This window comes from Schistocerca gregaria, chromosome 2 (assembly GCF_023897955.1).
Source record: "Schistocerca gregaria isolate iqSchGreg1 chromosome 2, iqSchGreg1.2, whole genome shotgun sequence".
Taxonomy (NCBI): domain Eukaryota; kingdom Metazoa; phylum Arthropoda; class Insecta; order Orthoptera; family Acrididae; genus Schistocerca; species Schistocerca gregaria.
In genome coordinates, this window is record NC_064921.1 from 1,029,338,594 (window position 1) to 1,029,354,021 (window position 15,428).

Sequence of the window (15,428 nt, forward strand, 5' to 3'; positions counted from 1 at the left end):
ATCAGAATGTGTTTTTGATTATTAAAAGGAAGGAGGGTAGCTTTGAGAGGGTTTCTCCCTTTTACATCCACAAGGGTCTTGAGGGAATTGCAGGAACACTGAAATCTGTAAAGCGACTGCGCAATGGGACTCTGTTAGTTGAGACTTCTAGTTCCCGTCAAGTCGCTGCCCTTCGGAAAGCAAATTGTCTAGGAGAGTACGCTGTCGAGACCGAGCTCGACTCCACTTTGAATTATAGTAAGGGTGTTGTGAGGTGTAAGGACTTGGTGGATATCCCCACTGACGTGCTAAAATCTGAGTGGGCTGGCGAAGGAATTGTTGACGTGCAGCACATTATGAAACGAGTCAATGGGGACCTCGTCAAAGCTGACTCGTTTATTCTCACATTCAGTTGCCCGAGACTCCCAGAGCATGTTAAAGCGGGGTTCTTACGTTTGCCCGTACGGCCATATTTCCCCAACCCAATGCGCTGTTTTAAATGTCAGCGCTTTGGGCATACTACGTTGGGGTTCAATGGGATAGCCACTTGTGGTAAATGTGGTCAGCCTGCCCATGACGGAGCCGATTGTTCATCGCCTGTGAAGTGCGTGAATTGCTCTGGGAGTCACCCTGTCTGGAGCCGGATCTGCCCCATCTATCTCGAAGAACAGAAGGTACAGGAGATTAAAACATCTAAGCGCATCCCCTATGGTGAGGCCAAGAAGCTCTTTAAGGCCATGCAACCTCCTGTGTTTTCAACATCTTTCGCTTCCGCTCTCAAAAAACCGGTACAACTGGCTACTGTTGCTACACAAACGGAGGTTGCTAGTGTTAGCACTAAAACCGGCGCTTGCCAGTGCACTTGTGCTGCTGCGGTTGTTTTGCAATCTGCGGCTCTCCCCGCTACATCGGACAAGGCCGTGGTTGCTGACATTGAGGTACTTCCAGCCTCCCCCCATATGGCGCCTTCTGCCCAGGCGAGTCAACCTCCAACTGTTGAAAAGGCTCTGCATTCCAAGCCCCCCAAGACAAAGCCTCAGAAGATGAAGGTTCTGCCACCTGAGGAGACTAGTCAGCGTCGGTCCGATGACGAGGCCATCGTACTGTCTGACATCTCCCGTGGGTCGTCATCGGAGCTTATGGACATTGATGTCGACCGGGGGCGATCTTCTCGCCCCAGGAATAAATCTCCGGCCAGTACGGTCTCTCCTCCAAAGCACAGAGGCAGGGTGAAAGTTCAGCCACCCTGATCACTGGCTCCCATATTACAGTGGAACCTGAATGGGTTCAGGACGCATGTGGCCGAATTACAACTCCTTATACGAGAGTGCCCCTTGTGCTTATGTCTCCAAGAGACACATTTTCGGGCCACTGATTCTCCTTCTTTACGCGGCTATACCGTATATCGAAAAGATGATCTGACGGGGCAAAGGGCAAAGGGTGGTGTTGCGGTTTTTGTCCGTGACATGCACCCATCATCTGAGCTCCCTCTCGTCACCGACTTGCAAGCAGTTGCAGTTGACATTCTTGTGGGTCGGAGGCTCACAGTCTGTTCTGTTTATTTACCACCTCCGGATGCGATAGACTCTGAGGCTCTCACGGACCTTATTAGCCAACTCCCCCGCCCATTTCTTCTTCTGGGGGACTTCAACGCTCATAATGTCTTATGGGGCTCTCGGACTACTTGCCCCAGGGGTCGCATTCTGGAAAGCGTCATGATGTCTGAAGAACTGTGCCTCCTCAACTCTGGTGCTCCCACTCATTTCTGTACTGCTTCCGGATCGTCATCGGCTATTGACCTTTCCTTTTGCTCTCCAGCACTCGCGGATTCTGCTCTGTGGGAGGCTGCAGCTGACCTCGATTCTAGTGACCACTTCCCCCTCTGGATTCGCCTCCTGGATGAGGCTGTGGCATTACCAGTGCCGCCCCGGTGGCACCTTTGCAAAGCTGACTGGACACTTTTCAGCCAACTGACTGTTTTGGAACACCGTGCCAGCGTCCACGAATGGGTAGACCATGTTGCAGCCGTGATCTCACATGCTGCTGCATTGTCAATCCCACGGTCATCCGGTCATCCCAAGAGGCGTCCTGTCCCTTGGTGGACCACTGAGTGCCACTCAGCCATCCGCGCCTGCCGTGCAGCACTGCGCCGCTTCAAGTGCCGTCCCTCAGCTGACAATCTTGCGGCCTTTCGGGTGGCAAGGGCCAGAGCGCGGCGAGTGATTAAAGAGAGCAAACGACGGTCATGGCAATCGTTCTTGAATTCCATCTCTCGCTCCACTAGTTCTACGAAAGTATGGGAAGCCATCAGGAGGATTTCCGGGAAACTCAGCCAGCTACCTGTCACGGCATTGCTGCATCAGGGATGTCTCCTCACGGCGCCGAGAGACATTGCCCAGACACTGGCCATGCATTTTGCGGAATCTACCGCCACTATTAACTGTGATCCAGATTTCTGCCGCTACCGCACTGCCCTCGAAAGGGGTGACTTGGACTTCCGGTCTCTAAATTCTGAACCCTATAACTGCCCCTTCACAATGTGGGAACTGGATTCTGCGCTGTCTGTGGCTCATGATACTGCGCCTGGTCATGATCAAATCCGGTACAGTATGCTGCGGCACCTGTTGCTACCATCCAAGGAAGTTCTCCTGAACTGTTTCAATATGATATGGTTATCTGGCACGTACCCTGCCTCGTGGAGGGCGGCAATTTTGATTCCCCTCCTCAAACCAGGGAAGGACCGAACGCATCCCAGTAGTTATCGGAGTATTGCCTTGACGAGCTGTGTTGGGAAGACGTTGGAACGCATGGTCAACCGCCGCCTGGTTTGGCTGCTCGAGACCAGGCAGCTCCTTAGCCCCTCTCAGTGTGGCTTTCGGAGATGTCGTTCCACTATAGACAACTTGACCCTGCTTGAGGCCGCCATCCAGCAGGCCTTTCTACGTAACCAGCATTGTCTAGGGGTCTTCTTTGACATTAATAAGGCGTATGACACTACTTGGCGCCGCCTTATCCTCAATCCACTCCATGAGTGGGGCTTTCGTGGCCGTGTCCCCATCTTCATTCGGTCCTTTCTTTCTCACCGCCTCTTTCGGTATCGGGTTGGTAATGTGCTATCGGATTTGTACGTGCAGGAGAATGGTGTTCCTCAGGGCAGCGTTTTAAGTGTCACCCTCTTTGCCGTTAATATTAACAGTATCACGTCCACTATCCGGACTCCTGCCCAATGCTCCTTGTTTGTGAACGATTTTGCTGTTTTCTGTTCTTCCTCCAGTCTTGTCAGTGCTAGTCGGCAGTTACAGCTTACGATAAAGCGCTTAGAGGCATGGACTGCAAAGACGGGTTTTACCTTTTCTGCAGACAAATCTGTGTGTGTTCATTTTAATCGTTCTCGGCGTCTTTTTACCTCCCCTGAATTGCGTCTGATGGACGCCGTTCTTCCTTTTAGAGACACTGTGAGGTTCCTGGGCCTCACATTTGATTCCAAGTTGTCGTGGTTGCCTCACCTTAAAGACCTCAAGGTGCGGGCCCTGAAGGCACTGAATATTTTGAAGTGTCTGAGCCATCGGTCCTGGGGAGCAGATCGGGCGCGTCTGCTGCAGTTTTATAGGGCTTTCGTCCGATCGCGTCTTGACTATGCTTGCACCGTGTATGGGTCAGCAAGGCCTTCGTATCTGAAGATCCTTGACGCAGTACACCATGAGGGTATCAGGCTGGCCACTGGTGCCTTCCGTACCAGTCCCATCCCCAGCCTGTGTGCTGAGGCAGGGGAACCGCCGCTCGCCATCCGGCGGAAACTCCTCATGGTGCGACGGGTGTGTCATTTCCTTGCCTGTCCTACCTCCCCTGCGTACCCTACCGTTGCCCGACCGCCTATGGAACGTCTCTTTTCCAGTCGTCCCAGGGCAACAAAACCATTTGGGATTCGTGCCAAGCATTTGCTTGAGTCCCTTGGTGTGGAGCGTGTGGCCCCCCAACGACAAGGTTTTACTCGCCTGCCTCCCTGGTTGCTCCAGAGGCCCAGCATCCTTCTAGACTTGTCGGAGTACCGGAGAAACTGCACTCCGGCGTTTGTTTTTACCTCCTTATTTTACGATATTTTAAACCAGCATCCGGACCATGTACCTGTATTCACAGATGGCTCTAAACAGGGGGACTCTGTTGGTTGTGCTGTTGTTTTCCCTGATCGAGTCGTCAAGTTACGGCTTCCTGCGGCGTTTACCATCCTCGATGCCGAATTGTTTGCAATCTTGCGGGCATTGGAGCAGATGAGATGTGTTACCAGTCTTAAGTTCCTCATCTTTTCTGACTCCCTGAGTGCCCTTCAGACCATGCAACACTTGTACCCAGCGGATACGGTCGTCCAGAACATCCATGATGCCCTACTCCACCTGCAACGGCAGGGGAAGGAGGTTTCTTTCTGCTGGGTGCCGGGGCACGTGGATATTAGGGGAAACGAACTGGCGGATGTGGCTGCCAAAGATGCATGTTCCCTCCCTCACGTTGTTGAATGTGCCGTCCCCCTCCATGCTGTAACCTCCCTTTTGCGTTTTCGTGTTATGCATCAATGGGAAGAGGAGTGGTTGGCAGTTTCTGACAATAAGCTGCGTCTGGTACAGGCCACTACGCGACCATGGCGTACGTCCTACCAGTCATACAGGCGGGATGAGGTTCTCCTCACTCGCCTCCGCATTGGACACAGTCCCTTCACGCATGGTTTTTTACTCCGGCGGGAGGACCCCCCAATCTGCAGTGCTTGTGGCGTCCAGATTACTGTCCGCCACATTTTACTTGACTGTCTTTTATTCTCTGACCAGAGGGCGGTGGTTTCCTTGCCACCGGATTTGCCCTCTATTTTGCAAGACGACGCAGCGACTGTGGTTAAGGTCTTACGGTTTTGTGTCCTGTCCAACCTGTTGCCTCGGATTTTAGGGAGAAGGTTTTAATGTGCTGCTGGGTGACTGGCTCACCCAGGTTTTAGGTAAGAGGTCCGCCAGTCACGATTACCTCCTTGTTTCCCTTCGGTATCTGTTCTCTTTTCCTTGTGTTTCCTTTCCTTCTTTAGTGTGTTTTTTCTCCTCTTGCTTTGCCTCTGTATCTGCGCATTTGGAACTGCGTCAGGCCTGTGTCTTTTAGCCGTTCTCCTTGTTCGGCGTCCGCCTTCGTCCCTTCACCGCTTGTGTTCCTGTTTCTATGCGTTTGGGCGCTGATGACCACGCTGTTTAGCGCCCGTAAACCTCAAACACACACACACACCTCCGTTTCTGGTTCAAAGTTCGGCACTATTTTTAGGATGACCATCAAGTCTACAGAGGATGGTTTGTTTTGTGTGAAGTCTAGCAAAATATTACCCAAGGTTGCTAGAGTTTACAGTGGATGCAAGCTGGTGAACCAACAAGTTTACACCTCTGCACGCAGTATTTACCTTAACTGCGATGACTTGTCGTCTGCGTTGCTGCTCTCACCCACTGAAATTCCAATAAAATTAATTAAGCCTTTGCTAAATTTTCCAGCAGAAACTCTCCCTATGTTTCTCGAGATGCGAGAAAACATGAACTCGTCCATAGTCTCAGACTATGGTGATATACACGCGCATGGCTGGAGCACCACGCATATTATAATCCCTCTCAGTTTTCGCAAGAACAATTATTTAACTAGCTGGTTCGTTTCTCCACAATTGGAGTTCAACGACCCTACAGCTAATTTATAGCTGCAGGTCAGCCGCTGTGAAAGCAGTGTTCACACAAATTTCTCCTCTGCGTCATACAGAGTGTTAAGCACTCCGTTCTGCACTTGACACGAGTTCAGGGAAGAGTCCCTTCAAAATTTCTGTCTTGTCTTTCTCGTAGCCGAACTCTCTCCCCACCAGGGTTCTTTCGTTCTCCATGTCACAGCTTTTTTCGACCAATAGGAGCATTCCTCTTATTTTGTGGAAACTCTTTCTACCAATCGCAAGGATCCTACCATTAAACTACTTCGAAATCTCTGCACTTTACTCCTTACCGGTGCGTTTCCGCCAATCGGACGTTTAGTACCTGCTCCAGATGCCTAAAAAGTTACATGTGTCTATCACGTGTGCACGTCTTTGTCCATTTTACCTGCCCTGCTCTCACTGTCTCTACTTAGACATGCCCAATTACATGTGTACCCCCTTTAATAGGGTCTTATCCTGCCTGCATGCCAAATGCCAGATGTCAGACGTTATAAACCACCACCCCTACCGAAAAACCCCCTCTCTCTGTTTATTCCTCGTCCCCTCTCTCTGTCTGTTGATCTTCTCCAACTTTAACTCTCAATCACCACCTTTCACCTGTAACTCTCAATCGCCTCCTCCTCCTCTCCATCTCTGTCCCAACCTCGCTATCAATCGCGTCTTCTTCCTATCTCTGCATGGCTGTCCCCATCCACATGTGTACCCCCTGAAATGGATTCCTATACTACCAGCAGAACATGCCAGTTGTGCAGGCCAGCCTAGATGCCAGTTGTCACCAACCTCTTTCACCCCCACCCCTAACAAACAGACTGTCAGGAAAGCGAGTTAATATTCCACTGTCATCAAATTCCGAGCTATGTTTAAAATTCCAGATATCTAGCTCATCGAGGATTTAGTTTAAAATCAATTCTACAATCTGTACCGAACAAGCAGAAAGACAAGTCATGATAAAAACATCTTGAATAGGGATTGACATCAGAGATATGTTGCCACTTGTACCCACAACACCCTGTTCCTCCGTCTGAAGCTGGGCCTAACTGTACACTGCGGTGGGAAGCAAGTACGGAGTGAAGCGCGCGCCTCCTTCAGGGGCGGCGGCAGCGAGCGGCCGGTGGCTGAGACAGAGGACAAAGCGCCGCCTATCGCCCAGACAGCCGCGGTGTCGGCTTTTGCGGACAGCAGAAAGCTGTGCAAAAAGCTGGAGGCCCGCGGCGGCCGGCCAGACGCCTGTGGCGCCTCTGGTCCGCCACTGCGGCTGCCGACGCTGTCACCCAGAGATACCGGCCCTGCCGTCAGCGGGAAGCCGAGCTTCCGTCAGCGGCCTGACACGCAGAAAAAGGAAGCCCCGTCCTGTGTTCCTTGCTGGAAACTGACACTAATCATATGCACCGTCTCTGCTCGTAGTCGCAGCTCTTGTCCCCGACGTAGCGACTGCAATACAGTCTGGCTACTGTCATTGCTGTTACCACGCGAACTAGAACAGATCCCTCGCATTGTTACTGCAACGGAAAGGAACACCTGCAACAGTCTGTTTATCTTCTCAGCATGAGTATTCCATCTTGTAGCAGACCACTCTGTAGCTTCCCGGTCGGCCGGCCGGGGTGGCCTAGTGGTTCTAGGCGCTACAGTCTGGAACCGCGCGGCCGCTACGGTCGCAAGTTCGAGTCGTGCCTCGGGCATGGATGTGTGTGATGTTCTTAGGTTAGTTAGGTTTAAGTAGTTCTAAGTTCTAGGGGACTGATGACCACAGTAGTTAAGTCCGAAAGTGCTCAGAGCCATTTGAACCATTTTTGTAGCTTCCCAGCGGAAAATATTTGAGTGCATTACCAGAACTAAAGCCCTAAACCCTGCTTTTAGCAAGCTGTGTTCTCATCTGATAAACCGTCCAGAAACGACTGCAACTTTCTCTTGATGAAATGGTTCAAATGGCTCTGAGCACTTTGCGACTTAACTTCTGAGGTCATCAGTCGCCTAGAACTTACAACTAATTAAACCTAACCTAAGGACATCACACACATCCATGCTCAAGGCAGGATTCGAACCTGCGACAGTTGCGGTCGTTCGGCTCCATCTTGTAGCGCCTAGAACCGCACGGCCACTCCGGTCGGCGGTGTCTTGATCCATCATGTACACGGGACAGAGGCCGATCAGGTATTTACCAACGAAAGCAGACGTATGTTTTCGATAAATATTATTTTATTTACACGTGGAGTTTCAGCACCTCATCAACACCATCTTCAGGCTCCTATGCAGTCCATGTATAGAGAATCAGATAACTGGAGCCATCAGTACCAGCATACAGCGACTTTTTTGAATTGCGTGTGTTTTGAACATTCGATAACACATTCTATTCTCTATTTATGTTCTTATTTACTGGTTTCATTTGACGTTTCTCATTTAGTTACCTCTGATATAATAGTCTAAGACTATATTCTTGGACGAGCTGTTTCTAATAAGTTCTTACATTCGACTGTGTATATATGTGACTTTATTCCATGTTTGTTAAAAATAAATAACTATATGACTTCTTACTAGAAAGTGATCTGATGATATATTCAAGCTTATGTAGACGCTTGCGTCTTTTATTTTTACCCTTTACCTTTTATCTACAAGAATGTAAATAATATAGTCTATTACTGAAGCTGTACCTCGAGCTGCCGCTGTAAATTTATGGATTTCACGACTTTTAAAAGTGGTCTTTGTTATTCTTCATCCACTACGTGTGGCAAATCCTATTAACTTCTTTCCACCTTTATTTAGTGTATTTTCACCCTCTGCACGTACTATATGTTTAATAGGTCTTTTATCTACTCGTACGTTTAAGTCTCCCATTAGAAGTATAAAACAATTTCATTTATTTCCCTAATAGCGTTCTGTCACAGGTCACAAAATTCCATAGTATTTTGAGTTCTTCCGTCTTCCGGTGCTTACAAAGGCAATATTAAGACATACCCTCTATCAGTTTCTGACGTAGCTTTATTACTCTTTCATTTATAAAAGTGTACGAATGTATTTTGTTTTTTAATGCTTTCCGCGACCAGATGGGGACACCAGCGGCAACAACACATCGCCACATAATTCTGAAACTCAATAGTTCCCCAAAATATCTTATTCGTTTCAATGGTAGAAGCAGCAGCATAGATTTTAACTTTGGCTAATTCTTGTTCCAGTTCTGTTTATGTGTCAGACTACTCAAAATACACACTGACGGAAAGAAAATCACAACACCACGAAGGAATTGTGCGACATAAACGAAAGGCGGTAGGCGTGTTTATGAGTCTCAGAGATGATATCTACTCAAATTTTGCGCCAGTCGGAAAGAATGGCGCTAGTAGCACCACTATGAGGATACAAATCAGGTCTGCTTTAAATGCTCGCCGTAACGGTCGCGAACGTTAGCTACCTCCGAGGTTTGACGTGGCGAGCTGACGTCGGTCAAGACTCTCTTTAAGGTGACATGGACGCTATTATCAACACCTCACTGAGTTTGACAGAGATGGTGTAATAGGACTTCGAGAAGCTGGACGTTCTGCGATACAGTCAATCGGGGTAACTTTGTACCACTTTTATCCGTCGTTTTTTGAAAATACTGGATACAAAATAAGTTACAGAGCACAACAGATATCCTAACTTTTGACATCTGTAGTTAATGAGAGCTTGTAAAAGTAATCATGTACATTTTTTGCATCTTAGTCTGAGAACTTTTGATAAAAATGAGTTGATGCAGCGCTATTTCGATTTAAAAGTTCTACATTATTCTTCATGAACCCTATTTTATATGTAGTGTTCGCAGTAAGACTTTTCTTGGCTGTGTCAGTGGTTAATGCTCACCATTTTTCATTCCAGGAGTAACCTATTGGTCCTTCATCTAACCTTTCTATGAATAGCTTTTTTCCCCCGCATGACTACCCGAGTTGGACAAGGAAACAATAGCACTTCATGTAGCCGGAATGCATCCTATTAAGATGGCAGTAACTTTAATTCCCAGAAAAGTAAAGCTAGTGTCTATCATAGTCCTATCTCATCCAGAAATACTTCATATTTTTATCTGTTTCTTGAGTGATACAACATAGGACACACGAAATAAGGAGATCTGTCACCATCGTGTAAAAACATTATTGTTAGACATATTTATGGAACGTCATCGAACTGTAGCTATCCGTAAGAACTGTGCATTTTATTCTGTCCACCATTATGTCCTTGTAGCATGTGACGCCAGTCCTAAAAACTGCTCCAATTCTTTATTTCTACTCGGAAATATGAGCTCAGAGTCTTGTAGATAGTCACACTCTTTTAAATGTGATCTCAAAAATTCTGCGTTGTGTTTTAGGAAGTTTAAGATCACTGGTTAGATCAATGACCTCATGTGTCGCAAATCGAGCTGATGTACTTGCAGAGAATTCTGCACTTTCTATACTAAATGGCTTGTCAGTCTTAGTGAATTATACATCAGAGCTCACACGAACCTTCTTTACTGTGAAATTTCCTATCATGAGGGACAGGGAGAATTAAAGTATATACACTCCTGGAAATTGAAATACGAACACCGTGAATTCATTGTCCCAGGAAGGGGAAACTTTATTGACACATTCCTGGGGTCAGATACATCACATGATCACACTGACAGAACCACAGGCACATAGACACAGGCAACAGAGCATGCACAATGTCGGCACTAGTACAGTGTATATCCACCTTTCGCAGCAATGCAGGCTGCTATTCTCCCATGGAGACGATCGTAGAGATGCTGGATGTAGTCCTGTGGAACGACATGCCATGCCATTTCCACCTGGCGCCTCAGTTGGACCAGCGTTCGTGATGGACGTGCAGACCGCGTGAGACGACGCTTCATCCAGTCATAAACATGCTCAATGGGGGACACATCCGGAGATCTTGCTGGCCAGGGTAGTTGACTTACACCTTCTAGAGCACGTTGGGTGGCACGGGATAAATGCGGACGTGTATTGTCCTGTTGGAACAGCAAGTTCCCTTGCCGGTCTAGGAATGGTAGAACGATGGGTTCGATGACGGTTTGGATGTACCGTGCACTATTCAGTGTCCCCTCGACGATCACCAGAGGTGTACGGCCAGTGTAGGAGATCGCTCCCCACACGATGATGCCGGGTGTTGGCCCTGTGTGCCTCGGTCGTATGCAGTCCTGATTGTGGCGCTCACCTGCACGACGCCAAACACGCATACGACCATCATTGGCACCAAGGCAGAAGCGACTCTCATCGCTGAAGACGACACGTCTCCATTCGTCCCTCCATTCACGCCTGTCGCGACACCACTGGAGGCGGGCTGCACGATGTTGGGGCGTGAGCGGAAGACGGCCTACCGGTGTGCGGGACCGTAGCCCAGCTTCATGGAGAGGGTTGCGAATGGTCCTCGCCGATACCCCAGGAGCAACAGTGTCCCTAATTTGCTGGTAAGTGGCGGTGCGGTCCCCTACGGCACTGCGTAGGATCCTACGGACTTGGCGTGCATCCGTGCGTCGCTGCGGTCCGGTCCCAGGTCGACGGGCACGTGCACCTTCCGCCGACCACTGGCGACAACATCGATGTACTGTGGAGACCTCACGCCCCACGTGTTGAGCAATTCGGCGGTATGTCCACCCGGCCTCCCGCATGCCCACTATACGCCCTGGCTCAAAGTCCGTCAACTGCACTTACGGTTCACGTCCACGCTGTCGCGGCATGCTACCAGTGTTAAAGACTGCGATGGAGCTCCGTATGCCACGGCAAACTGGCTGACACTGACGGCGGCGGTGCACAAACGCTGCGCAGCTAGCGCCATTCGACGGCCAACACCGCGGTTCGTGGTGTGTCCGCTGTGCCGTGCGTGTGATCATTGCTTGTACAGCCCTCTCGCAGTGTCTGGAGCAAGTATGGTGGGTCTGACACACCGGTGTCAATGTGTTCTTTTCTCCATTTCCAGGAGTGTATATATGGGTTACAACACTTGAGCTTTCTTTTCTTTCTTTGGGACTCTTTTGTTGATACAGTGAACGACACAGAACTGACAATCAGTAGAATGTGTCCTGGTTGCTTACACTACAGCCAACAAACAACAAAAATACTTGTTTCATAGATGTACCAGAACACTTTCCTTACGCAAATAGCACTCCATTGTAAATATGGATAAAGTTCCCTGCTTAGTTAACAGTTCTATGAGGAAGCATCATATAAGAACTGTTTGAAGATTGTCGGTCCCAACAGAATTGTCACCAAAGGGCTTAGAGAAGCGTCAAAATTCGAACATTTTATTAAAAATTGGCACGAGGCTTCTGATTGCTTAAGGAACACGTCCAGATTATTTTTTTCAGTAATTTGAAGCTGTGACATCCAAAGCAATGCTGCCAACTGCTTGTGAGTGAACTTTGATATTTAGTGAAAAAACTGCATTTACAGGTAACTGATGCAATTCGAAAGTAATATATGGATTATAATGTGAGTTTCTAATTCAGTGGCACCATGTAAATAACTTTTTTCCTTAATAAAAAACTGTTCTGCAAAGACATAAATCAGCATGTATATTAGGTAGCTGTACGAGAACAGTATTAAAAATAAATGAGTAAGAAAAGTTTAACATGAAAAAATGGGTTCGGAACACGGAAGAACCATATGGAACGACAAAACATATTGATGGTTCCACTGTCGTGTCTGCAATTCCTCAATACGTTTCAAATACTCAGGACAGTGCTCTGTGTAGTTGCGAGTGCATTACGTCGGAGATGAGTGAATTCGAACATAGGCAACTTATTGGTGCTCCTATGGTGGATAACTCCGTAAACAAGGTAGCTAGTGTTTTAAGATAAGCCTTATCAAACAGTGATCGTGACGGAAGGTCACTGAGATGACTGTGGCAAATAATAAGAGGCCGAAAGCTAGAAGTCGCTACACATCTGAATGTCGCATTCGTGGTTCCTATCTGCACAAAACAGGAAGGGCGCTCCGTAAGCAAGAATTGCGACAGCTGAAATTCCAAAACCATCCATCAGTGACGCAAATGTCTGTAACCGGAAAAAGTGTTCCCGAAACCATATGAATTGGACTATGGAGAAGTGGAAGAAAGTCCTTTGGTTCAAATGGCTCTGAGCACTATGGGACTTAACATCACAGGTCATCAGTCCCCTAGACTTTCGAACCTGCGGCCCTAGCAGCAGCGCGTTTCCGGACTCACACGGACACTCAGAAAGGTCACATCACTGCCAAGGATTATGTGACCATTCTGGCTCGACATGTCCACCCCATGATACAGTTCTTGTTCCCGAGTGATAACGCTGTTTTCCAAGACGACAGGGCTCTTCACGCAGCTCGCAACGTCCAGGACTGGTTTTGTGTTCACGGAGACCCATTTCGAGATACCTAGCAGCTGATTTCAGTCCCAACGGTTTTCTTATACCGTGGTAGGCATAGAAATGTGTTGTGTGTTTGGTGTTCTCATGTTTTTGTACACCACATGTACGGTACACAGACACTCGTACATCTACTGATCTGCACATGGTATCACGCAGGTAAGTTAAGAGACGTGGATAACATACGTTGACATGTGTGAACATATTTGTAAACCAAACCACATTTGTTAAGTAGTAAACGCATTTTTAACAATGCAGTAATCGTCAGTAACGCACGTATTACAAACCTAACAGACTAAACATTATTTAAAACGAAATGACCGAGGATCTGCACAGCAGACACCTTGGTGACAAAAGTCATGCGATACTTCCTAATATCGTGTCGGACCTCCTTTTACCCTGCGTACATCCCCCCCTTAAACCATGGACCTTTCCGTTGGTGGGGAGGCTTGCGTGCTTCAGCGATACAGATAGCCGTGCCGTAGGTACAACGACAACAGAGGGGTATCTGTTGAGAGGCCAGACAAACGTGTGGTTCCTGAAGAGGGGCAGCAGCCTTTTCAGTAGTTGCAAGGGAAACAGTCTGGATGATTGACTGATCTGGCCTTGTAACAATAACCAAAATGGCCTTGCTGTGCTGGTACTGCGAACGGCTGAAAGCAAGGGGAAACTACGGCCGTAAATTTTCCCGAGGACATGCAGCTTTACTGTATGATTAAGCTACCGAACAATCGCTCGGCACTAATCCCATCGACATTTATGGGACATTATCGAGAGATCAGTTAGTGCACATAATCCTGCACTGGCAGTGATTTCCAAGTTATGGACGGATGTAGTATGTAGATGTAGTATGGCACCCAGACTGCCCAACATGAATCTCATTGACATTTATGGGAAATAATAGGCAGATAACTTAGTACACAAAATCATTCACCAGTAGCTCTTTCCCAATTATGGACGGATATAGATGTAGCACTGAAAGACCTGATTCGAAACAAGGCTCCGGGAGTAGACAACATTCCATTAGAACTACTGACGGCCTTGGGAGAGCCAGTCCTGACAAAACTCTACCATCTGGTGGGCAAGATGTACGAGACAGGCGAAATACCCTCAGACTTCAAGAAGAATATAATAATTCCTATCCCAAAGAAAATAGGTGTTGACAGATGTGAATATTACCGAGCTATCAGTTTAATAAGCCACAGCTGCAAAATACTAACGCGAATTCTTTACAGACGAATGGAAAAACTGGTAGAAGCCGACCTTGGGGAAGATCAGTTTGGATTCCGTAGAAATACTGGAACACGCGAGGCAATACTGACCTTACGACTTATCTTAGAAGAAAGATTACCGAAAGGCAAAACCTTCGTTTCTAGCCTTTGTAGACTTAGAGAAAGCTTTTGACAATGTTGACTGGAATACTCTCTTTCAAATTCTAAAGGTGGCAGGGGTAAAAATACAGGGAGTGAAAGGCTATTTACAATTTGTACAGAAACCAGATGGCAGTTATAAGAGTCGAGGGACATGAAAGGGAAGCAGTGGTTGGGAAGGGAGTAAGACAGGGTTGTAGCCTCTCCTTGCTGTTATTCAATCTGTATATTGAGCAAGCAGTAAAGGAAACAAAAGAAAAACTCGGAGTAGGTATTAAAATCCCTGGAGAAGAAATAAAAACTTCGAGGTTCGCCGATGACATTGTTTCTGCCAGAGACAGCAAAGGACTTGTAAGAGCAGTTGAATGGAATGGACAGTGTCTTAAGAGGAGTATATAAGATGAACATCAACAAAAGCAAAACGAGGATGATGGAATGTAGTATAATTAAGTCGGGTGATGCTGAGGGAATTAGATTAGGAAATGTGACACTTAAAGTAGTAAAGGAGCTTTGCTATTTGGGAGCAAAATAACTGATGATGGTCGACGTAGAGAGGATATAAATTGTAGACTGGCAATGGCAAGGAAAGCGTTTCTGAAGAAGAGAAATTTATTAACATCGAGTATATATTTAAGTATCAGGAAGTCTTTTCTGAAAGTATTTGTATGGAGTGTAGCCATGTATTGAAGTGAAACATGCTTTGGACAAGAAGAGAATAGAAGCTTTCGAAATGTGGTGCTACAGAAGAATGCTGAAGATTAGATGGGTAGATCACGTAACTAATGAGGAGGTACTGAATAGAATTGAAGAGATCAGGAGTTTGTGGCACAACTTGACTAGAAGAAGGGATCGGTTGGTAGGACATGTTCTGAGGCACCAAGGGATCACCAATTTAGAACTGGAAGGCAGAGTGGAGGGTAAAAATCGTAGAGGGAGACCAAGAGATGAATACACTAAGCAGATTCAAAAGGATGTAGGCTGCAGTAGGTACTGGGAGATGAAGAACCTT

General features: G+C 47.4%; 1 protein-coding gene across 1 annotated transcript in view; it reads left to right on the forward strand.

Moving 5' to 3' along the window:
- The window catches only part of LOC126336092 (uncharacterized), a 194,321-nt gene that overhangs the window by 151,667 nt on the left and 27,226 nt on the right, over positions 1-15,428 (forward strand). The window contains exon 3 of the mRNA XM_049999573.1: positions 6,782-7,005. Within this exon, the coding sequence (XP_049855530.1) occupies positions 6,782-7,005 (224 nt within the window). The remainder of the gene's footprint in view (positions 1-6,781; positions 7,006-15,428) is intronic.